The sequence below is a fragment of the Nerophis lumbriciformis genome, linkage group LG15 (assembly GCF_033978685.3).
Source record: "Nerophis lumbriciformis linkage group LG15, RoL_Nlum_v2.1, whole genome shotgun sequence".
Lineage (NCBI taxonomy): Eukaryota > Metazoa > Chordata > Actinopteri > Syngnathiformes > Syngnathidae > Nerophis > Nerophis lumbriciformis.
The window spans coordinates 15,042,122-15,066,403 of record NC_084562.2 but is presented as its reverse complement, the minus strand read 5'-3'; the positions used below and the strand labels follow the sequence as shown (position 1 = coordinate 15,066,403).

The following is a 24,282-nucleotide window of genomic DNA, read 5'->3' as shown; positions in this document are numbered from 1 at the left end:
TATTGTTATTAACACACACAAAAGTAACAAAAATGTATACCGTTGGGAACCAGTATCCAATCCCAGGTATTGGGAATTGGTACCGTACTGGTTAAAATGTGAATGGTACCCATCCATAACTGTAGCTCTTGTTTACATACTGATACCGTACTAGGTATCGATGGTATCAACGTCTGAATCAAGCCCCCATACATAAACTCCAACAGGTGTTCTGGCAAGACATGCAACCTCCTGGAATTCATGTGCCGCATGTGTCTAACTAGATTTCCGAAAAAGAAAATACAAATATTTCAATAAAAAAATGTATTTAATAAATGAGTCCAGAACAATTATACAGTGAGCTCTCTTTATTTGTTTTGCAACATAACATTATCACACAGTGATACAGTATAAAGTAGGAGTGAACAATGGGGAAAAAATATAGTAAAATAAACATTCATGTATCAAAAAGGCAAAAAAAAAACAATGCATACAATACATTAAATACAAATAATATTATTGCATTGTTGTAACAGTTTTATTACACAGCAACACGTAGTTATTGCATAAATAACTTGATACTGTATAGAATAACGCCGTTTTTGTTTTCAAGTAACGAATAATTCATCGGTTATTACTAGGGGTGTCCCGATACATCTTTTTCACTTTCGATATTGGAGCCTTGCGTATTGGCCTATACCAATAATAAGCGGATACAATGCCATCACGACTCATGGACCATACTTTAATTATTTTGTAGTGTGGAATCTTAAAAAAGGCTCTATTGAGTGACATTTTTCAAACAGAAAACAATGGTAGCTATGGAAGTCACAATAGCGGCCAGTGGCCACAATAATTAATTAATAATTATGTCAAGCTCATGACACAGTAAGTTAATGCGGACACGTTTGTTACTGCATACTTTCTAATACGTTTCTGCATTAGAGAATTTGTATATGTACAAACGTAAGTGATATGTGCCTATAATTATTTGATACGTGTTTACATCGACAAATGTGCTGTTTTTGATTGAAATATTGTTCAATTAAGGACACTTGTTGTTACGTATGTCTAGTTTGCGTGCTATTGTGTGCTTGGCTGTTTTGTAGCTGCGAGCTCCATGTTGTTTGTAAATGACTTGACTTAAACAGACGAAAAAACTACTTTGTGTAATTAACGAAGGAGATTTAGATGTTAACAGGCTATCTAGCTTTGCAGGACTGCTTGTATCGATGATTTTAGATGCAAGCCCATATCGTCTGATACTGGTGTTTTTGCTGATATCGCGCTGATATCCGATACACATTTAATGTATTAAATTCCAATTACCGTATTTTTCGGACTATAAGGCGCAGTGTGATTTTTATATGTTTTTTTCCTTTTTTATTATGCATTTTCGGCAGGTGCGACTTATACTCCGGTGCGACTTATACTCCGAAAAATACGGTATAATCAATTAAATTACACATTTTAGTAATTCTTTGAAAATGTATTTACTTATTTCCCATTTGACCCTCCGTACCAGACTTCTGGCACTGGTTCGCTGCAAAGGAGCGAACCGGTGTTAAGATTAGGGTATTAATCAACAATTATCCCAAAAGTTCCGATATTTTTCAGCCTCTGAAAATGTATGCATTCTAGTTGTACTTTCTTAAAGGCCGTGTGTTTACTACACTTCAGACATATGTTGGTTATTTTACTTTAAATCCAGTGAGGTGATGCATAAATGACATGTTTGTATGACTGTATGAATAAAAACAAACTGTACAACTACAGTAACATGCCAGGGCACTTTAAGCACTAAATGGGTTTTTATTGAGGTAAAGGCCTATGATGTGTACCATTTTCAGAAGTGCGCGCTCTCTCTCCTTTGATCCAGAATCCACTGGGAAGGTTTTATGTCCACTTTCAGCATGTTGAGCACCCAGGGGTCCTGCTTTGCCCCTCTGATGAACTCTTCCATATTAATGCAGCCTGCAGAACAAAAACACAAGACATAATGACTGTTTTGTCTTTCTTAGTCCCGACAGTGTAGGGCCCGAGTTACTAAAGGTTTGCATGCATTAAAACACGTGCAAACTTGATAGCTTTTGCCTCTCTTAAATGAGCAAAATAGAAGCGCAAACCCATTTAGCGTGTCTGTCTTCATGTTTATGCAGAATATATCTGCTGATTATTAGAACAGCCACAATAGTAGGAGAATGAGATGCAAATATAATCATTTAGCACATGAAATATGATTTATCAAGACTAAAACTGTTCTGCGGTGGCTGTTTTGCTTCTACAAACCCCGTTTCCATATGAGTTGGGAAATTGTGTTAGATGTAAATATAAACGGAATACAACGATTTGCAAATCATTTTCAACCCATATTCAGTTGAATATGCTACAAAGACAACATATTTGATGTTCAAACTGATAAACTTTTTTTTTTGTTGCAAAAAATCATTAACTTTAGAATTTGATGCCAGCAACACGTGACAAAGAAGTTGGGAAAGGTGGCAATAAATACTGATAAAGTTGAGGAATGCTCATCAAACACTTATTTGGAACATCCCACAGGTGAACAGGCAAATTGGGAACAGGTGGGTGCTATGATTGGGTATAAAAGTAGATTCCATGAAATGCTCAGTCATTCACAAACAAGGATGGGGCGAGGGTCACCACTTTGTCAACAAATGCGTGAGCAAATTGTTGAACAGTTTAAGAAAAACTTTTCTCAACCAGCTATTGCAAGGAATTTAGGGATTTCACCATCTACGGTCTGTAATATCATCAAAGGGTTCAGAGAATTTGGAGAAATCACTGCATGTAAGCAGCTAAGCCCGTGACCTTCGATCCCTCAGGCTGTACTGCATCAACAAGCGACATCAGTGTGTAAAGGATATCACCACATGGGCTCAGGAACACTTCAGAAACCCACTGTCAGTAACTACAGTTGGTCGTTACATCTGTAAGTGCAAATTAAAACTCTCCTATGCAAGGCGGAAACCGTTTATCAACAACACCCAGAAACGCAGTCGGCTCCGCTGGGCCTGAGCTCATCTAAGATGGACTGATGCAAAGTGGAAAAGTGTTCTGTGGTCGACAAGTCCACGTTTCAAATTGTTTTTGGAAACTGTGGACGTCGTGTCTTCCGGACCAAAGAGGAAAAGAACCCTCCGGATTGTTATAGACGCAAAGTTGAAAAGCCAGCATCTGTGATGGTATGGGGGTGTATTAGTGCCCAAGACATGGGTAACTTACACATCTGTGAAGGCGCCATTAATGCTGAAAGGTACATACAAGTTTTGGAGCAACATATGTTGCCATCCAAGCAACGTTACCATGGACGCCCCTGCTTATTTCAGCAAGACAATGCCAAGCCACATGTTACATCAACGTGGCTTCACAGTAAAAGAGTGCGGGTACTAGACTGGCCTGCCTGTAGTCCAGACCTGTCTCCCATTGAAAATGTGTGGTGCATTATGAAGCCTAAACTACCACAACGGAGACCCCCGGACTGTTGAAACACTTAAGCTGTACATCAAGCAAGAATGGGAAAGAATTCCACCTGAGAAGCTTAAAAATGTGTCTCCTCAGTTCCCAAACGTTTACTGAATGTTGTTAAAAGGAAAGGCCATGTAACACAGTGGTGAACATGCCCTTTCTCAACTACCTTGGCACGTGTTGCAGCCATGAAATTCTAAGTTGATTATTATTTGCAAAAAAAAATAAAGTTATGAGTTTGAACATCAAATATCTTGTCTTTGTAGTGCATTCAATTGAATATGGGTTGAAAAGGATTTGCAATTCATTGTATTCCGTTTATATTTACATCTAACACAATTTCCCAACTCATATGGAAACGGGGTTTGTATATTTGTTGCATCTTTTTCTAACGATGGGCAAGTGTGACGTCACTGCGAGGTGCACATACTTGTATGGACATATGGATTGGACATATTATATGGAAACCCCTTTGCTTCAGTCTATCGGAATGTTATGGGGCTTCTGCATGGAGACTCGCGTGTAATTCCTTCTTTTCTATTGCCCTCCCACCTGCTCTGATGTCTATATAATAAATACGTGCATGTTTATTTGTCTTTACAACATTTTAATTTAATTGGTTAGCTGGTAAACGACGGCGACGTTATTACTTGGTTAAAAAAAACACAGAAAATGGACATCTTGCAGACATACCTACAAAGTAGTTCATAAATGCGACAATATAGTAACATTTACACCAAATTTACACCTAAGTATATCCAATATATTTTATCTAGACCATTTTAATTACAGCAAGGTGGTCTTGCCGCTGGGCCTTAGGCCTGTCGCACCTCCATCGGTGCCTGTGGTGGACTGTGCATGGCAGGGATGTCCTAAACCAGGGTTTATGAATGTTTTTCTTGGGGCCAAACGTTTCCACTACAGAGGGGCCCAGGGCCCACTCAAATATTACCTCTGAATTAAATCATATTCAATAATTATATCTAACCTTTTGGCCCTGCGATGGGGTGGCGACTTGTCCAGGGTGTGCCCCGCCTTCCGCCCGATTGTAGCTGAGATAGGCTCCAGCACCCCCCGCGACCCCGAAGGGAATAAGCGGTAGAAAATGGATGGATGGATATCTAACCTTGTCAAATGATACGAAACCATACGTTAATCACAAAGATTAATATTCATTTAAAAAGTAAATCTTAGGGTTAGGTCAGGCTGATTAGAAAAATAAGTAGTAACCAAATGTACTGCATAAGAATGGACTCATACATAACTGACAAAAAATACATGTATATACAATTATGTTTTGCTAAAAAAACAACAACACAATTATTATTGTATGTGTTTAACAAAACTGTGATTAAAATTAAAGTACAAAAATTTCAGCACTTTAGTCATAATTTTTGCGCTTAAGAAACTTCTCAATTTAGCTCCAGACTTCTTCTGTTTGTTTGAGATTGTCATTACTGCCACAAGTGGTGGACAAGTGTATTACAACTGAGTACCGCTGTGGTCTGTACGGACCACAGCTGAGAAACAGATGTTTTTTGGCGGCCCAGGCACTGTTCTAAACCACAAGGATGATCGTTTTTTGCTAGCATTTGTTTTTATATATAGGAGATGCCATCCATCCATCCATCCATCTTCTTCCGCTTATCCGAGGTCTGGTTGCGGGGGTAGCAGCCTAAGCAGGGAAACCCAGACTTTCCTCTTCCCAGCCACTTCGTCCAGCTCCTCCCGGGGGATCCCGAGGCGTTCCCAGGCCAGCCGGGAGACATAGTCTTCCCAACGTGTCCTGGGTCTTCCCCGTGGCCTCCCTCCGGTTGGACGTGCCCTAAACACCTCCCTAGGGAGGCGTTCGGGTGGCATCCTGACCAGATGCCCGAACCACCTCATCTGGCTCCTCTCGATGTGGAGGAGGACTGCTACTGTACTTGGTATCATTACAGTGGATGTCAGGTGTAGATCCACCAATAGCGTTTGTTTACATTGTGACACCGGTGTGTAGTGAAGCATGTTTCGCTATTCCTCGTCCTGCAAGGATGATACTTGTAAGAAACTTACTTTATTTGTCGCCATGGAGACCAGGATTAGTGATTTAGAAGTAGCTAAAAACACTGCCGACTGCGGATGGACTTTATCCGCTCGTTAGCATCTCTTCCTGAGGGTGTTTCAGTGTTATAGCTTCACCTTTATCGTTAGTTTTTAAGCCAAAATGCCGGCTGAATCCCTTTGCAGGGTTTTGGACACGTTGCACGCCCGGGATGCGTCATCTCTCCACGGAGGTGTATCTATTTTCCGTAAAGGTAATAATCCATCCACAGGTTCACATACCAAAAATATATTTTTTATTTTATTTCCTCGACTCAAGTCAAGTTAACGTCTTTACGGTGCGGAGCCAGAGCCGAGGATCTCACTAAACCATCCCATCTCTGTCGTGTTTATTCGTTTATCGGAATGGTTAAGACTTTTGTTGAGGTAGAAAAAGTTGCAAATGAGATCTCTATGGAGTGAAATTACTGCCAAAACACCACAGACACACAAAAACGTTTCACAAGCTCAAAAATGTTTCACAAACTAAAAAAACAAAATACCTCTACAAACACATAAAAGGATTCACAGGTAAAAATGATTTCCTTCGAGTTAAAAACGATTTTTTCAAGTTAATACTTCTGCCACGGTTTTTTCCCCTTTTTGTTGTACATGCGCCATTTTTTGTATCTCACAGCCAGAAATCGTAGTTTGCACTCTTCAACGACAGGGGGTGCTGCTGAGTCAGTTTAAGTACCGGTAAATTGGTTTTCTACTTGCAACTTCTTTTTAACTTGAAGAAATCAGGTTTTTTTTACTCCTTTTGTGTGTTTGTGGAAAATGTTTTTGAGTTTGTGAAATGTTTTTTGGCATTTGTGAAACATTTTTGCGTGTTTGTGGCAGTAATTTCACTCCATTGCTCTCTTTTACCATGAATTGATTACGTGGACCCCGACTTAAACAAGTTGAAAAACTTATTCAGGTGTTACCATTTAGTGGTCAATTGTACGGAATATGTACTGTACTGTGCAATCTACTTATACAAGTTTCAATCAATCAATCAAATTTTGACTGTATTCCTTTTGTAATAATTTGAAACAATCCCTTTATAGCCGCTACATTTACATTATATATTATGCTGACACCTAGTGACCAGTCAGTATGAATATACTATTATCATCACATTTTTGTTTACCGTATTTTCCTAACTATAAGGCATATTTAAAATCCTTTTTTTTCCTCAAAACTTGACAATGCGCCTTACAACCCGGTGCGCGTAATGTACGGAATAATTTTGGTTTTGCTTACCGACCTCGAAGCAATTTTATTTGGTACATGGTGTAATGATAAGTGTGACCGGTAGATGGCAGTCAAACATAAGAGATACGTGTAGACTGCCTTATGTTGGCAATATGGCTCAAGGAAACAACACCAACATTTTATATGTTCCATTGAAAATATAGAAGATTACACACGGCGCTCAAAAATGTATCAAAATGTTTTAGTACGACTTTGGTAAGCTATGAAGCCGCACCGCTTGATGGATTGTACTGTGCTTCAACATACGAGTATTATTATGGTGTGTGTATACGGTAAGACAAATTATCTGGGGTTTTGTTTCGCAATATTATGCAAAAGAAACTTTTCTTACCTTCTGGTACCTGCTGATCTGTATTTGGGATCAGCATAAATCCTGAAAAATTGTGCGCATCCGCTTTTGTAGTCCGTAGTTGATTGGCTTCTTCTTTTTCTCTATCTTCTTGTTATGGGACATTCATCCTCCACTGTTGCCATTTCTAATATTAAGCAGTGTAAAGTTCTTACTTATATCTGTCAGTAAACTCGCCATGAAAGCACTAAAACATACCGGAGTTTACATTATTCACCCAAGGAACTTTAGTTATTAGAGAGTTCCGGTCGGACGGGTTTTCACGGGACACATGTTGTTTCCTGATGATGAGACGCTGCTCCGTTATTGATTGAAGTAAAGTCTGAATGTCATTAAAACAGTTAGCTCCATCTTTTGACACTTCTTCCACTCCCGTCCTTGCACGCTACACCGCTACAACAAAGATGACGGGGAGAAAACGCTGTCGAAGGTGAGCCACGTAAATAAGACCGCCCATAAAACAGTGCATCCGGAAGCGACTGTCAAAAAGCGGCTTGAAGATGATCTGTAAAACATAATCTATGCAACATTTTGACCAAAGAACCACCATTACATGTTATGTAGACCACAAGGAAGTGTTTTACATTTAGAAAAAAATAAATAAATATGACTCCTATAATGCGCCCTATAATATATACCTTATATATGAAAAAAGATCGAAAATAGCCCATTCATCGGCAGTGTGCCCTATGGTCCGGAAAATACAGTAGTTCTCTCTTAAAAAAAACATAATCGATTCGACTAATAGTCGACTATCGACAAAATCTGCCAAATCAGATTTGACTATGAACATCTTTAGTCGAATACAGCACTAGTTAGTAGATCACCCACAACACGCTTACGGACAGTACACACCCTTTTTAAGCAAAACACTTGCTTTTTAGATCTTTGCAAATTACTTTCAATGGTGAACAAGAACTGTGATAATTGCTCACCATCGCCATCAGTATCGACTGCCTGCATTATTCGATTCACAGCATCGTCCACCGTCATATGGGGCTCGTTGCTGTCTTTCTTGTTGCCTTTCGTCGCACGATGAATACTCTACACAGACATAAAGAAAAAAAAAACATTGCTTTAATTGGAAAAATAATAAGATAGGCTCCAGCACCCCCCGCCACCCCAAAAGGGACAAGCGGTAGAAAATGGATGGATGGAATAATTTGACAGAAAAACAGATTATAAATTCAAATTCATTTTACTGACTCAAAAAATTACTTGTTGAAGATATGATCATTGGATGAAGCACAACAACTGTTTTGTTCAGTGATACTATAAAGCAGGGGTGTCAAACGTAAGGCCCGGGGGCCGGATCAGGCCCGCCAACAGGTTTTATCCGGCCCGCTGGATGAGTTTGCTAAGTATAAAAATGAACCAGAAATTTTTGAATGAAAGAAACTGCTGTTCTAAATGTGTCCACTAGATGTCGCAATAGCAATTCTTTGTATCTTTGTAGATGATGCTACACATGTACAACATAAACCACTTGTTAGTACATCAGTCGAAGAAAATGATCAAACTACACGACGGCGTGGCGAAGTTGGTAGAGTGGCCGTGCCAGCAATCGGAGGGTTGCTGGTTACTGGGGTTCAATCCCCACCTTCTACCATCCTAGTCACGTCCGTTGTGTCCTTGGGCAAGACACTTCACCCCTTGCTCCTGATGGCTGCTGGTTAGCGTCTTGCATGGCAGCTCCCGCCATCAGTGTGTGAATGTGTGTGTGAATGGATGAATGTGGAAATACTGTCAAAGCGCTTTGAGTACCTTGAAGGTAGAAAAGCGCTATACAAGTATAACCCATTTATCATTTATTTATTTATTTAAATAACATACTGTAATTTGATTTTGATATCATTTTTTTTTTATCTTGATAGATTGAAAATGAACACCAATGAGTTGACTCATGAACATTATCACATAATTTATTCAAAAAATATAAATAACAACAAATAAAGATTACATGTAAGTGTAAAAAAAAAACTAACAACATTATGATTTGTACATTTTCAGAATGTGCTTGTTCTATTTTCAACAGTCTGAAGTTGTCTTTATTTTTAAGTTATCATGCCGTGATTTTACCAGTCCAGGCCCACTTGGGAGTAGATTTTTCTCCATGTGGCCCCCGATCTAAAATGAGTTTGCCACCCCTGCTATAAATACTGTATATCTGCAGTAAAAGTGCACTATTACCAGTATGATAACACATTCAGTCACATGCAAAAAGCTTGCTTTCATATGCGGACAATTAATCCCGCTTTGCCTTTGACGTAAGCTTACATCGATTATTGACCGCAGCTCGTCCCTGTCCACAAAGCCGTTGCTGTCTTTGTCGTACACCTTGAATGACCAGCGCAGCTTGTGCTCCGTGTCGCCCCGAAAGACGAGGTTCAGTGCCGCCACAAACTCAAGGAAATCTATCGTATTGTCCTGCAAGGAAGGTGGATGATGGACAATGACGGTCATTTTGGCACAGAGAGAAACAAAAATGCGTGGGCTTTAGAAGATCATACCCCGTTTTTGTCAAAGGCTCGAAACATGTTCTCCGCGTAATCTGAAGCTTCACCTGTGGGGTCCACGCCAAAGAAACGCTTGAACTCGTGCAGAAAAAGTCGTCCGCTCGGGCACTCCGTGACAAACTTTTTGTACATATCCTGAAGTGCTTTTATGTCGATTTCTTCGGCGTTCTCCGTTTGCTGTGCCTGTCCCATGGTTGGTATTTGATCAGTTCATTGTCGTTCACTCCCTACCCGGGTGTGCAGACTAGAAGGAGGCATCTTAGTCACTCGGTTGTTTATTTTTAAGCCTGTGGAAATCCCAAAGATCCAGTTTACGTTTGAGACAGGTATTAGTGTGGCTTGAAGATTAAGACTGGATTACCTTGTTGGGGTTTCCTCTCAGAGTTAGCTCTTAGTTTAATGTGGTCTGGGCCAAACACATTTCTGGCTGATATTACTGTATTTTACGGACCATAGGGCGCACCGGATTATAAGGCGCACTGCCGATGAATGGTCTATTTTTGATCTTTTTTCATATATAAGGGGCACCGGATTATAAGGCACATTAAAGGAGTCGTATTATTATTATTTTTTTTCCAAATGGAAAACACTTCCTTGTGGCATACTTGCCAACCTTGAGACCTCCGATTTCGGTAGGTGGGGTGGGCGTGGTCGGGGGCGTGGCTAAAAGGGGAGGAGTATATTTACAGCTAGAATTCACCATGTCAAGTATTTCATATATATATATATATATATATATATATATATATTATATATATATACATATAATATATATATATATATATATGAAATACTTGACGTTCCGTGAATTCTAGCTATATATATATATGTATATATATATATTTATTTTAATATATATATATATATATATATATATATATATATATATATATATATATATATATATATATATATATATATATATATATATAAAATAAATGAATTTCAGTGTTCATTTATTTACACATATACACACACATAACACTCATCTACTCATTGTTGAGTTAAGGGTTGAATTGTCCATCCTTGTTCTATTCTCTGTCAACATTGCTGTTTACGGCAGACGAACTGCTTTATGGTAGACCAAAACATGACTGCTGTTGTTGTGTGTTGTTACCGCGCTGGGAGGACGTTAATGAAACTGCCTAACAATAAACCCACATAAGAAACCAAGAACTCGCTCTCGATCATTCTATAGTTATAACGTGATTGGGCAGGTATGCTGTTTATATTGTGGGTTAGTTAATTCAGTATAGTTAGTTAATTCAGGCGGACTCAGGTCCATGAGGACCTGAGTCCGCCTGAATTTCGGGAGATTTTCAGGAGAAAATTTGTCCCGGGAGGTTTTCGGGAGAGGCGCTGAATTTCGGGAGTCTCCCGGAAAATCCGGGAGGGTTGGCAAGTATGCCTTGTGGTCTACATCAGTGTTTTTCAACCACTGTGCCGTGGCACACTAGTGTGCCGTGAGATACAGGCTGGTGTGCCATGGGAGAATATGTAATTTCGCATATTTGGGTTAAAAATATTTTTTGCAAACCAGTAATAATAATCTGCAAATGTGCCGTTGTTGAGTGTCGGTGCTGTCTAGAATGCGGCAGAGGAACCATGTTGTAATCTTCCATATCAGTAGGTGGGAGCTGGTAGCTAATTGCTTTGTAGATGTCGGAAACATGGTTTGTTGTGATCACAATATGCAGACGACAGCATGCAGGTAAAAGGGTGTCTAATGCTTAAACCAAAAATAACAAAAGGCGAGTGCCGCTAAGAAAAGGCATTGAAGTTTAGGGAAGGCTATGCAAAACGAAACTAAAACTGAACTGGTTGCAAAGTAAACAAAAACAGAATGCTGGACGACAGCAAAGACTTACTGTGGAGCAAAGACGGCGTCCACAAAGTACATCCGAACATGACATGACAATCAACAATGTCTTCGCAAAGAAGGATAGCGACAACTTAAATAGCCTTGTTTGCTAAAACAAAACATGCGGAAGACATGAAACTTCTACAGGAAAATACCAACAAAACAGGAAAAGCCACCAAAATAAGAGCACAAGACAAGAACTAAACATTACACACAGGAAGACACTAAAAAACCCCAAATAAGTCACGGCGTGATGTGACAGTACTTTGAGACAAGAGCTATAGTCATTCATTGTTGGTTATGGTTTGAATTCTTATCCAACACTTGCGAGAACAACTTTTTATTGTCAATATCAGCTGCTGAGTTTAATGTTTTTATGTTTTCTGCTGGTGGCGTGCCTCCGCATTTTTTCAATGGCAAAAATGTGCCTAGGCTCAAAAAAGGTTGAAAAACACTGGTCTACATAACATGTAATGGTGTTTTTTTTGGTCAAAATGTTGCATAGATGGGTGGTGAGCGTTGCTTCGGCGGGACCAAGCAGGAAATACTGCCAAAACAAGAGCACCAGGACAGGAAGTGATTCTAAACACAGGAAAACCCAAACATAGCCAAACTGTCAGTAGCAAGCCTGTCAGTCACGAGCTTCACAAGCTGCCAGTACATTTTGCCTCGTCACATCAGACCAATAACATCGTTCACATTAAATCAAACACACTCACACAATCATTCAGTCAGCTGTTTAGCGCATTATGGATAAAATGCACAAGACGCAGCCTCAAAGCCAAAGACGAACCCAGCCTTCGAAAAGAACACATGGAAATGAGATCCACCACCGACAACCGACCCCAAAAGGCCAGACTGACATGGACTCGAGGAGACGGACGAAGACCGTGATCAATTGACTTCTTTACAGGGACTGTCTTTTGTTAAATTTGTGATTTTGTTCAATTTGTGAATGAACACAAAACCCTGTGTAAATATTTCATGTTTCAATGTGTACAGTTTTGTACAAAATACAATTGGATATTCCAATTGTATTTTGTACGAAATACAATTAGAATTATTTTGACTCGGTGGGCCAAATTTAGAGAAGAAAAATGTGTCTGGGGGCCGGTATACATGTAAGCTGTGAAAATCTGCTGTACAGTATGTGTGCTTGGGTCCTACTTTTAGGAACACTAATACAAAACCTCACAATAATGTCTGATTGAATGCTAAAAACGTTATGACAGACTGCCTTAAAGGCCTACTGAAACCCACTACTACCGACCACGCAGTCTGATAGTTTATATATCAAGGATGAAATCTTAACATTGCAACACATGCCAATACGGCCGGGTTAGCTTACTAAAGTGCAATTTTAAACTTCGCGCGAAATATCCTGCTGAAAACGTGACGCCTGTGCGTGACGTCACGGATTGTAGAGGACATTTTGGGACAGCATGGTGGCCAGCTATTAAGTCGTCTGTTTTCATCGCAAAATTCCACAGTATTCTGGACATCTGTGTTGGTGAATCTTTTGCAATGTGTTCAATGAACAATGGAGACAGCAAAGAAGAAAGCTGTAGGTGGGAAGCGGTGTATTGAGGCAAGTGTTGTGCCGGATAACGCACCCCCGCCGTAGAATGCACCCCCTGACTGTTGTGCCGGATAACACAGCCGGTGTTTCATTGTTTACATTCCCGAAAGATGACAGTCAAGCTTTACCATTGGCCTGTGGAGAACTGGGACAACAGAGACTCTTACTAGGAGGACTTTGAGTTGGATACGCAGACGCGGTACCGTGAGTACGCATGCAGTTGCGGCTTCCAAACATTTGTTCGCTTGCCCGAACGTGCGTGCCGCTATGTGCATGTCACGTACGTAACTTTGGGGACTTTGGGGAAATATATGTGCTGTATGAACTTTGGGGAGGTGAACGGTACTTTGGGCTGTGGGATTGAGTGTGTTGTGCAGGTGTTTGAGTTGTATTGGCGGGTTGTATGGACGGGAGGGGGGAGGTGTTTGTTATGCGGGATTAATTTGTGGCATATTAAATATAAGCCTGGTTGTGTTGTGGCTAATAGAGTATATATATGTCTTGTGTTTATTTACTGTTTTAGTCATTCCCAGCTGAATATCAGGTCCCACCCGCCTCTCATAGCATCTTCCCTATCTGAATCGCTCCCACTGCCCTCTCGTCCTTCACTCTCACTTTCCTCATCCACAAATCTTTCATCCTCGCTCAAATTAATGGGGAAATCGTCGCTTTCTCGGTCCGAATCGCTCTCGCTGCTGGTGGCCATGATTGTAAACAATGTGCGGATGTGAGGAGCTCCACAACCTGTGACGTCACGCGCATATTGTCTGCTACTTCCGGTACAGGCAAGGCTTTTTTATCAGCGACCAAAAGTTGCGAACTTTATCGTTGATGTTCTCTACTAAATCCTTTCAGCAAAAATATGGCAATATCGCAAAATGATCAAGTATGACACATAGAATGGACCTGCTATCCCCGTTTAAATAAGAAAATCGAATTTCAGTAGGCCTTTAAACATGTACATCCACGTGGTTCTACTGACCACCTGACCCTGTCCCGTGTTGTTGTAGATCAGTCTCTTCACTGTCCTCCACTAAAAACAAGCTAAGAGCTTAAGGCGCTCCAGGCCATGCTAATTTGGAATTGGTATATCAATCTCCTTTAATTAGATTACATTAGCCAGGGGAGACAAATCCTTCAGGAGACTTGGATTGAGATGATCTTTAAGTAGGTCACGCTTAACTAAAAGTCTCAAATGGTATAGAGATTTTAATTTTTTAAGAACTCATGGTTTGTCCAGAAGCAAAACTCTTTATACAAGGCTGAGCTTGCCCAAAAGTTGCCTTCTGCCAAGGTTTAGAATTTGGAACTTATCCAGTTGCTACTCAGAAAGACTGATCAACAGTGAAACCAGTGAAAGGAGATTAAAAGTGTTCAGGTTTATCGATACTGTAGGTATGGAGTACATTGGTAATGTAATGTACATTTAACGCACATGAATGTTGTGTGTTTGTGTATTTGATTGTCCCAAGTGTGGGACTACGCTTTGACAGAATCACTTTGTGGTGTACCATTTTCTTATATGCATGTATTTGTATTTGGTCACAGAATCCTTTAGAGGATTATTCTACTAAGGAAATATGCCCTAAGATAGCTTCAACAGTGCACATGTCCATCACAAGCTCTCCGGAGAGTGGTGGCTCTTGCCCCCAGGAAATTGGAATCCTACAGGAATGCAGGTTTGGATTTTAGGAGGAAGCGTAAAGACATTAGCAACATCTGGTAGGAAAGTTAAAGTTAAGTTAAAGTACCAATGATTGTCACACACACACGAGGTGTGGTGAAATTTGTCCTCCGCATTTGACTCATCCCCTTGTTCACCCCCTGGGAGGTGAGGTGAGCAGTGGGCAGCAGCGGTGGCCGTGCCCGGGAATCATTTTGGTGATTTAACCCCCAATTCCAACCCTTGATGCTGAGTGCCAAGCAGGGAGGTAATGGGTCCCATTTTTATAGTCTTTGGTATGACTCGACCGGGGTTTGAACTCACGACCTACCGACACAGGGCGGACACTCTAACCACTAGGCCACTGAGTAGGAAGCCCTCACAAGTAGGAGCAGAGGATAAGAGTCGGAGGTTACCCGACTCGAACCGATCACAGGAAATAGGTTGACAGACCGGCCCCAAGGCTAGAACAACAAAGAGTAACTGTCTTTGTGTAAAAGGTATTTAAGGACAGTTGTCCAAGAAGACAGCAGAGAAGTGATCAAGCCCATACTCTATCTCCTGGAATCTGCAGTTCCAGTCTGAGACCTGCTGAAACTTTTTGTTCGACGATTCCTCATTGCAGTTTTCTTGGCTCCACACCCATCACACAGTCACTCTGTCCTGGGGGAGTGGCACGGCCATCAACTTTACTACAACGTCTTTAAGAATTGGTGTTGTCAACCCAAAACAGCTTGAAGGAACTTTTACATATGGTGTAAGTAGTGGTGGGAACCGGTCAGTGTACCAATTCCTCGGAATCTCTTGCCATTTTGTCTAGCGGTTTCTTATCGATTCTTCCATGTGGGAATGACGTCATTACGCAATGTGCGTAGTGACGTCAGATCACAAAATGGCGAAGCCCAGGCGCAACAAACGCTCTACAGTTGACTACATTTTACAAGAAAAGATTGCAACAGCGTGACTTGTAATAATTATAAGGCTGCTAGTTCATCAATAGGACATGCTGACACATTTGAACACACAACATGCAATAAAATATAAACACATTTTTAATCTCTCCTATTTAATGCCAGCAGCAGTAACGCTAGCATGTTGAGGTGAATTATACTATGTACCATTTTCTGATATAATTGTGAGCTAGCATGTGTTTGTATTTGGTCACAGAATCCTTTAGAGGATTATTCTACTAAGGAAATAGCTTCAAAAGTGCACATGTCCATCACAAGCTCTCCAGAGTGGTGACTCTTGCCCCCAGGACATTGGGGGACTTAAAGGATAGCAGCAGTTGGAGTTTAGGAAGAAGTGTAAACACAATAACGACATTTGGTAAGAGCCCCCACCAGTAGGAGTAGAGATCAGGGGTTGGACTCCATTAAGCAAAGTGACAACGCCCAGGTGTTTTCCGCATTTGTACAAACATGCTGAGTGTTGTCCAGACTGACCGACCCCGAGGCTAGAACGACAGAGTAACTGTCTTCGTGTAAAATGTATTTAAGGACAGTTGTCCAAGAAGACAGCAGAAGAGTAATCAGGCCCATACTTTTTCTCCTGGAAACTGCAGCTCCAGTCTGAGGCTCGCTAAAACAAACAAAGCTTTTTGTTCAACGATTCCTCGTTGGCGTCTTCTTGGCTCATCACCCATCAAACGACCAACAAATATACAACAACCTCATCTGAATACAACAGGTACTAACTAACACCTCCTATCATGTCAGCGCTAATATTTGTTACATTGAAATGAAACCCTTCTCATTTAGATGAGAAAGATGAGAGACAGACTTTTATTTTTATAAAATAAAACGACACTGCTCAATAATTATTATAACGGCTTAAAACTCATGGTAAAAATTCCTAAGAATAAGCTCAGTTGCGTGCATGTGTGAGGATCTACGTTTGTTGACCCACCTTTGACCTGAAGACGTTAAACCAAACCTAATGAGATTAAAATCTTATCCAGCTCATACATTACCTTTGGTGGTCAACATGAACTCTAACCTTCTTCACAGACATGTATTTGAGGTGAATGTTCATGAATCAGATCTATAATTTGTCTGAAATGTTTTGCAGATTGAAGAAATGAGCAAAAAAACCCACATCAGAATTCTCAACAAGCCAATGTATGTTTCCATTTGATTGGCATTTCATTACTATCCATGAATTATTCAAATAACACCGTCAATATATTGAGTTTAATATAGCTGGTTAAATAATCAAGCTTTTATTTGTTTAGAAAAACCTATTATATTGATTATTATAGCAATTAATGAGGAGGTACTGGCCTGAGCCTCATACTGTCATTATCCACAATTGTCCACCAGATGGCAGTAAAAGATCACATCAAGATTCCACAAAATGCTCCCATTTTCAGAAAAACCTTATGGATGGATGGATAGCTGATTTTTAGAATAATGAAGTTATCAAGTGTTAATAATAATATGATATATTTATTTTTGTGTACATTGATATGTGCAAATATAATCATAATGCACGTTCCATATTAAGCATCCACAGCGTGATTTTGAGGGTTGAGTCCAAAATAAGCGTATTACCTAGCAGTTATAGTCATTTTCAAAGCAGGACTTTCAAGTTTCGTTGCAAAACAGAACGCAAATATGGCAACTATCACCGATGCAAAGTGTCTGTTTGTGACTCAGAAGACCAACCGCAGAATGTTTGCCTGACAGATCTATGAGATAATGAGATCCTCTGGTAGGAAAGGAGAATACATTTCCTTTAATCTGATCTAACTGCACGGAATGTCCTAGAAAATTGGATAAAGATTTAAATAAAGGAGGTATAAAAGGATTATTTTGTTTGTTAAAATATCACTATGATTTTTCAACTACACATAAAACACTACAAAACATATAATAGTGGTGCCTCTTAGTCATAATTTTGCATTTCAGCGTCCAAGCGTACACGTACGAGCTGAAAGATGAGAACAAAGAAACTTCAGAACCGGGGAGATGAAAGCATCTCAAAGGTTACTTTAAATTAGCTCTCTCTTTCAACACCTTTCAGACCATAAGGTTATCAGTATACGTGCTACGTGTTAGCATGACGTCTGTCTCACTTTCTGAAACGACTGTGTTCACCCAGGCAAGAATATTGCATTGTATGTAGTCTGTCTGTCGTCTGTAGGCTAAGAATGCTACATTGCTCGGTGCAAGTTTAAACTCTACAACACCCAGAAAAATTACCGGCTTGTAAGATGGACTGATGCAAAGTGGAAAAGTGTTCTGTGGTCTGACGAGTCCACATTTCGATTTGTTTTTGGAAACCGTGGATGTCGCATTCTCCGGAACAAAGAGGAAAAGAACCATCCGGATTGTTATAGGCGCAAAGTTGAAAAGCCAGCATCTGTGATGGAATGGGGGTGTATTAGTGCCCAAGGCGTGGGTAACTTACACATCTGTGAAGGCACCATTAATGCTGAAAGATACATACAGGTTTTGGAGCAACATATGTTGTCATCCAAGCAACGTTATCATCGACGCCCCTGCTTATTTCAGCACGACAATGCCAAGCCATGCGTTCCAACAGCGTGGCTTCATAATAAAAGAGTGTGGGTACTAAACTGGCCTGCCTGTAGTCCAGACCTGTCTCCCATTGAAAATGTGTGGCGCATTATGAAGCCTAAAATACCACAACGGAGACCCCGGACTGTTGAACAACTTAAGCTGTACATCAAGCAAGAATGGGAAAGAATTCCACCTGAAAAGCTTCAAAAATTGGTCTCCTTAGTTCCTCAGAGTGTTGTTAAAGGGAAAGGCCATGTAACACCGTAGTAGAAATGCCCCTGTGACAACTTTTTTGCAATGTGTTGCTGCCATTAAATTCTAAGTTAATGATTATTTGCACAAAAAACAAATACGTTTCTCTATTCGAACATTAAATATCTTATCTTTGCAGTCTATTCAATTGAATATAAGTTGAAAAGGATTTGCAAATCATTGTATTCTGTTGTTATTTACGAATTGCACAACGTGCCAAGGATGGATGGATGGATGACAACGTGCTAAATACACTGGTTTTGGGTTTTGTAGATTAAATTTAGTATTAGGTGGATCCTTCTGTATATTCTTTAGCCAGGCTATGTGTTATCTGTGCAATTCTCGCTCTGTGCTGCCGCTCCGGAGAATAAAAAATGTCCGAAGTCTTTCTGGAAAATAGTTGAATGAATATCTACCTCAACGCCTCCATGGTTTTGATTCACATTTCTGGCACTTGTGGAGGTCCCAAATACAAACCCCAGATGCCAACAGTCAAAAAAAGTGCATCATACATTGTTCTGTTCCTGTTGTAATGACAAGTCAATGTGACCAATGAAGTCATCTCCTAACAGGGGGTAATAATCTTCAAACACTCAAATAGGTCAAAACCAAAAATGCTGCAAAAGCCAAGGCCCCGCATGGAGGGACAAATGGGACAGAATGAAACAAATAAATACATGTTGATGTATTTACTTAAATGTGTCATTAACTGAATGATAAACATTTCCTTATTCAAGTAATTGTTTCACAATTTAATTATTTATTTACCGATTTAATTGATCATTACATGTGTCTTAATTTACCCTTGGGGATTAATAAAGTATTTCTGATTCTGATTCATTTGTTATTTCATTATTTAAATATTTCACGATTGAATTTTTATGATCCATTTAATTCCGGCTGATAGATAATAAATAATTAACAAAAAAATTGTTAAACTGTGGAATAATGAAATATTTAAATCATTTAGAACAGAGGTGTCCAAACCTTTTGCCATGGGGGCCACATTGGCCTAAAAGGGCCGAAAGCATGTAAACACACACACACACACACATATATATATATATATATATATATATATATATATATATATATATATATATATATATATATATATATATATATATATACGCATACATATATGTATGTAATATATATATATATATATATATATATATATATATATACACACACACATATATACACACACATATATGTATATATACAGCCGTGACGTGCGGTGAGGTTGATGGCTGACTTCATCACAGTCAGATTTACAAACATATGAACCCTAAAGAGTATCTTATTCACCATTTGATTGGCAGCAGTTAACAGGTTATGTTTAAAAGCTCATACCACCATTCTTCCCTGCTTGGCACTCAGCATCAAGGGTTGGAATTGGGGGTTAAATCACCAAAAATTATTCCCGGGCGCGGCGCCGCTGCTGCCCACTGCTCCTCTCACCTCCCAGGGGGTGAACAAGGGGATGGGTCAAATGCAGAGGACAAATTTCACCACACCTAGTGTGTGTGTGACAATCATTGGTATTTTAACTTAACTTTAACTTTACACATGCAAACTGTAGCACACAAAAAAGCACATTTAATTAAAAAAAAATGTTATTATGGTCTAACCTTTACTTATATATTAAGTCCATGTATTAAGCTCCTTCTGAACAAAAGCATCGATAACTTGTTTATAGAAGTCTTCCTTATCTTTCTTCAGTTTTAAAAGTCTCTCTGTCTCAATGGAGATCTTCCTTTAATTATTACCTCCTGCTTCGATTGAAAGGCCAGTTTAGAAAACTGTTTTATTTTAGATATGTAATCCTCCAGGCGAGAGGAAAAAATAAACGATCGCTAACTGTTGCTGCTTGTTGTCACTTCTTCTGCAGCCGAGTAGTCGCAAAAATGATAATAAATTAAATGATAAATGGGTTATACTTGTATAGCGCTTTTCTACCTTCAAGGTACTCAAAGCGCTTTGACACTATTTCCACATTCACCCATTCACACACACATTCACACACTGATGGCGGGAGCTGCCATGCAAGGCGCTAACCAGCAGCCCTCAGGAGCAAGGGGTGAAGTGTCTTGCCCAAGGACACAACAGACGTGACTAGGATGGTAGAAGGTGGGGATTGAACTCCACTCTACCAACTTCGCCACGGAAATGGAAAATAACTTTATAGTATAATCACTGGATACATATAACAATTTAATTTTTTTTTTTTCTCTTTACATTTTTTTTCTTTCCATGATGGCACGTGAGGCCCCGCCTCACCTGCCTCCCCTGACTGCACGTCACTGATATACAGATATATACATATATATATACATATATATATATATATATATATATATATATATATATATATATATATACACATGTATACACACACACACAAACACACAATCCGAAATATCAAGAAGCTAAAATGCGCCAAACATGAATAACTGTGGAAAGAGTGTTCTGTATTTTTCCCATCATGCTTTGTAATGAATTTAAATGGGTGTAAATCTGATTATTTTTATCATAATATCCACAAATTGTGTTACGTGTGACCATATCTGTTGGCATGTTGTGTTGGTTCGAAAACATTTTTCATCATGACTAGGGAAGGTTGTCTGCATTGTGTCATATAAATAAACCCTGCGTTAAATTCCTTTCAAGCCATGATTAGTGGGCATTGAGCTTTTTTGCTCATTATCCACAAAATGGTGACAAAGCTGCTTGAAAAAGTGCGGACCAAAGTGAAGATGCCCGGGGGTCACGATTCCAACACCTCTGATTTAGAACATGACATAATTGTGAAATAAATAATAATATTGTGAAAAAAAATTTTTTTTTAGATCATTAAGTAAATATTGTAAGTTAAACAGTTCAATAATTATACATTTACATAAATTAATTAACTGACACATTTAATAACACATTTATTTATTTAATTCCAATTTTAATTAAGTATTGAAAAGTTAAAGATGTATTTATCTATTTAAACATATTATATGTAAGTATTAGAAAACTACTTATCACCAACTCTGTATAAATGTGATGCATTGATATAATTATATTATCAAAATAGCAGAGGTTCATCCATTCTTTTACAGGAATGTTATCCTCCCCTGGAACTAAAGCATGAGTGATATGAGGGGGTATTGATTTTTCATTTGTTTCTGCCCAGTTATCTGTCAACATGGTCTTATTTTAGTTCTCCGAGCATCACAGTCACACACACACACACACACACACACACACACACACACACACACACACACACACACACACACACACACACACACACACACACACACACACACACACACACACACACACACACACACACACACACACACACACACAAGCTGTCTCTCACAATCTGACACACACACACACACAAATAAAGTATCCGATAATCAGATCTTCGTCGAGCTCCCTGAACAAGACATTCACCCATTAATCAATGACAATTTCGAAACATTAAAAACACAAAACAATCATGTTGCTCAATCTGTCTAATAAGATACATTTTACTTGTTGTGCCGAGAACAACTGTTTGTGTCTTTATTAGTGCCATTTAATTATTAAATGACTTGTTTTGTTATGACTAGCAACAATGTCATTTACCACAAGAACCTTTTTGAAAAAAAAAAAAGCATACTGTAAGGAGAATACTAGAAAGAATAACAATACAGTGTGGCACCCCCAAAACCCATCTCTGAAAAACCTGTTACCGTATTTTCCAGACTATAAGGCGCACTTAAAATAATTTTCTTTCCCTCAAAACTCGACAGTGCGCCTTATAACCCGGTGAGCCTAATGTACGGAATAATTCTGGTTTTGCTTACCGAGCTCGAAGCTATTTTATTTGGTAAATGGTGCAATGATAAGTGTGACCAGTAGATGGCAGTCAAACATAAGAGATACGTGTAGACTGCACTTTGATGGCAATATGACTCAAGTAAACAACACCAACATTTTGTATGTTCCATTGAAAGTATAGAACATTACACAAGGTGCTCAAAAATATATCAAAATGTTTTAGTACGACTTTGGTAAGCTATGAAGCTGCACCGCTTGATGGATTGTACTGTGCTTCACATACGAGTATTATTATGGTGTGTGTATAAGGTAAGACATTATCTGGCGTTTTGTTTTGGAATATCATGAAAAAGCAACTTTTCTTTCTTTCTGATACCTGCTAATCTGTATTTGGGATCTGCATAAATTCTGAAAAATTGCGCGCGTCCGCCTTTGTAGTCCGTGACGTAGTCGATAAGCTTCTTTTTCTCTATCTTCTTGTTATGGGACATTCGTCTTCCGCTTGATTGACGGCGTGGCGCAATGGGAGAATGGCCGTGCGCGGCCCGAGGGTCCCTGGTTCAATCCCCACCTAGTACCAACCTCGTCATGTCCGTTGTGTCCTGAGCAAGACATTTCACCCTTGCTCCTGATGGGTGCTGGTTAGCGCCTTGCTTGGCAGCTCCCTCCATCAGTGTGTGAATGTGTGTGTGAATGGGTAAATGTGGAAGTAGTGTCAAAGCGCTTTGAGTACCTTGAAGGTAGAAAAGCGCTATACAAGTACAACCCATTTATTTATTTATATTGATTGCTTTATTAGTAGATTGCACAGTACAGTACATATTCCGTACAACTGACCACTAAATGGTAACACCCGAATACGTTTTTTAACTTGTTTAAGTCAGGGTCCACGTTAATCAATTCATGCTGTTGCCATTTGTAATATAAAGTAGTGTAAAGTTCTTACTTATATCTGTCAGTAAACTCGCCATGAAAGCGCTAAAACATACCGGTGTAGTGAGTTTACATTAATCACCCAAGGAACTTTAGTTATTAGAGAGTTCTGGTCGGACGTTTTTTTTTTACGGGTGTTGTTGTTTCCCGATGAGGAGATGCTGCTCCGTTTTAAGTAAAGTCTGAATGTCTTTAAAAGAGTTAGCTCCATCTTTTGACACTTCTTCCACTCCCGTCCTTGCACGCTGTATACACCGCTACAACAAAGACGATTGATGAAGGTGAGCCACGTAAATAAGACCGCCCACAAAACGGCACATCCGGAAGCGACTGTCAGAAAGCGGCTTGAAGATGATCTGTAAAATATAATCTATGCAACATTTTGACCAAAGAACCACCATTACATGTTATGTAGACCACAAGGAAAGGTTTTCAATTCAGAAAAAAAATTATAATTTGACTCCTTTAATGCGCCTTATAATCCAGTGCGCCTTATATATGAAAAAAGATTTTTTTTAAAATAGACCATTCATCGGCAGTGCGCCTTATAATCAGTTACTTCCATTTAACATTTCAAATGTTGGTGTTGTTTATTTTAGTCATATTGACATCCCAGTGCAGTCTACACTTATCTCTTATGTTTGACTGCCATCTACGGTCATATTTATCATTACACCATGTACCAAATAAAATTGCTTCGAGGTCGGTAAGCAAAACCAGAATTATTCCATACATTAGGCTGGTTATAAGGCGCACTGTCGATTTTTGAGAAAATGATAGGATTTTAAGTGCTGAAAAATACGGTAGCTTGCCCAACACTGACTATAATAAAACAATAAAATAATAATAATACATTTCACTTTCAAGGTGCTTTTCTAAGCAATGCACAAAAAATGACAACAAAGATAGCTGACATTTCCACTGAATAAGCAGTCAGAAATAAGCGTGTGGTATGACACATCCTACCCGTAGA

The 24,282-nt window shown here is 39.3% G+C and overlaps 1 protein-coding gene across 1 annotated transcript; it reads right to left on the bottom strand.

Moving 5' to 3' along the window:
* Positions 1-1,340: 1,340 nt before the first annotated feature.
* LOC133616205 (guanylyl cyclase-activating protein 2-like) lies at positions 1,341-9,947 on the bottom strand. The gene is made up of 4 exons (XM_072914789.1): positions 9,670-9,947; positions 9,437-9,586; positions 8,095-8,203; positions 1,341-1,953 (listed from the first exon to the last, which is right to left on the bottom strand). Exons 1-4 carry the CDS (start codon positions 9,865-9,867, stop codon positions 1,826-1,828), a joined length of 585 nt encoding a protein of 194 aa, XP_072770890.1. The 5' UTR covers positions 9,868-9,947; the 3' UTR covers positions 1,341-1,825.
* Positions 9,948-24,282: the final 14,335 nt, after the last annotated feature.

Bases quoted from the DNA above. Each gene is read 5' to 3' on its own strand.
- LOC133616205 (XM_072914789.1), bottom strand. From the start codon at position 9,867: ATGGGACAGGCACAGCAAACGGAGAACGCCGAAGAAATCGACATAAAA. The intron at 8,204-9,436 runs GTAAGCTTACGT...ATGTCTGTGTAG, and splicing joins AGCTGCGGTCAATAATCGAT to AGTATTCATCGTGCGACGAA. The intron at 1,954-8,094 runs GTGAGCAATTAT...TTTGTTCTGCAG, and splicing joins AGTCGATACTGATGGCGATG to GCTGCATTAATATGGAAGAG.